This window comes from Bison bison, unplaced genomic scaffold (genome assembly GCF_000754665.1).
Source record: "Bison bison bison isolate TAMUID 2011002044 unplaced genomic scaffold, Bison_UMD1.0 scf7180017864145, whole genome shotgun sequence".
In the NCBI taxonomy this organism is placed as follows: domain Eukaryota; kingdom Metazoa; phylum Chordata; class Mammalia; order Artiodactyla; family Bovidae; genus Bison; species Bison bison.
In genome coordinates this window covers 6,215,374-6,216,973 of record NW_011494717.1, presented here as the reverse complement: position 1 = coordinate 6,216,973, position 1,600 = coordinate 6,215,374, and the positions used below count along the sequence as shown (strand labels likewise).

Sequence of the window (1,600 nt, the reverse complement as noted above, 5' to 3'; positions counted from 1 at the left end):
TAGGACGAGAGAAGTAAAATTTTAAATACCTGCAAATTAACAACGGGAATTTTTCTTGGCTGCATCTTGCCTCTTGCAGGATCTTAGTTCCCCCACCAGGGGCTGAACCTGGGTCCCCGCAGTAAAAGTGCCAAGTCCTAACCACTAGAAAGTGAAGGTGTTCATTGCTTAGTCGTGTTTGACTTGGTTAGTTGTGTTTGACTCTTTGCGACTCCTTGGACTATAGCCTCTGCCCATGGGATTCTCCAGGCAAAATACTGGAGCAGGTTGCCATTCCTTTCTCCAGGGGATCTTCCTGACCCAGGGATAGAAGAACCCAGGAAGACTAGTTTTACAGGCAGATTCTTTACCACCTGAGCTAGACGGCCTTGGAATTTTCTGGCATTGTGATTTTGAACTGCAGGGCATTTCTGGCTTCTGCCGTGGCCTCCTCTCCTGCTGAGCGACCCTCCTGTATGCTGAAGACTCAGCCCTGTCTCCCCAGACCTCAGACCTCTGGCTGCCTACCAGTCATCTCAACTTGGGTATCTTCAGGCTGCTGAAACTTGACAGGCCAAACACTCAATGCATCACCTCCCCCAGCTCGCCCCTGACCTTGGTCCATGGACCTGCCTGTCTGCGCATGTACTCAGGAAGCCCTGCCCATCCCCTCACCATCACCTTGTGAGAGCAGGAAGGAAACCTGAACATTATTTGAACCAACCTCCTGTTTTACAGATGAGAAACCCTGAGGCCCGAGGGAGAGGACGTGACCTGACTGGGGTCATAGGACAGAGTCAGGGGTAGAACCCAGGTCTCCTGGCTCCCAGCTCTGCTCAGCCCCTGCATCCAGCCTTTCTGGTTAGGGTCACTGAGGCCCATCCTGCAGTTCTCCCATCTGAGGGTGGGCATCTCCGTTCCACTTACCCTGACGGGCTCCACACCCTCAGAGCAAGCCCAGGGCCCTGGCCTGGAGGTCAGGGCCTGCCATGACATCCTACCCTAGCTCACACTTCTCTCTGGGAGGGCCATCTCCTCATCCCCACTGCTCATGACTGTCTCTGTCCTCAGCTTGTTATTCCAGGCAACCCATCCTTTGCCTGAAACATTTTAAAACATTGTAGAACATTCTTTGCATTCCAGAACATTCCAAGCAACCCATCTTTTGCCTGGAATGTTCTTCCTTCTTCTTTTCGGTCTGTCCAAGAAGCCTTCACTACTTTGGGTTCCCACCTAGCCGTGTCTCTTCTCTGTCATGTGCGAGCTTCTGGCTTTACATGTACGGTCTCTGACAATAGTCAAAGAGCTCCTGCACTCCCCTCGCCCACATCTTTCTAGCCCAGGGCTGGGCCATCGCTAAGTACCAAGCTGCCCCTGTATCCTGCCCCCTCTGTGCTCTCCAGCGATCTGGAGCAGGGACCAAGGCCGAGGATGCCGGTTTTGCAATCCAGCGGCCAGGTGCCGGCCACTGTCAGTTGAGAATTTGCCAAGAGTGGCAGCACAAAGACCTCCTTTGGCCCGAAGAAGCCACTGGCCGTGCCCCTTCACCCCAGAGCTCGTGCCCCAACCCCTGTGCTCGGTCAGAGAGAACCCAAGCACCGGGGGCGGGAGAGCCGAGCTA

The 1,600-nt window shown here is 54.2% G+C and overlaps 1 protein-coding gene across 1 annotated transcript in view; it reads right to left on the bottom strand.

The window, feature by feature from the left end:
• Positions 1-1,600, bottom strand: part of KLHL29 (kelch-like family member 29) — a 335,635-nt gene that overhangs the window by 27,086 nt on the left and 306,949 nt on the right. The window contains exon 8 of the mRNA XM_010840684.1: positions 1,344-1,597. Within this exon, the coding sequence (XP_010838986.1) occupies positions 1,344-1,597 (254 nt within the window). The remainder of the gene's footprint in view (positions 1-1,343; positions 1,598-1,600) is intronic.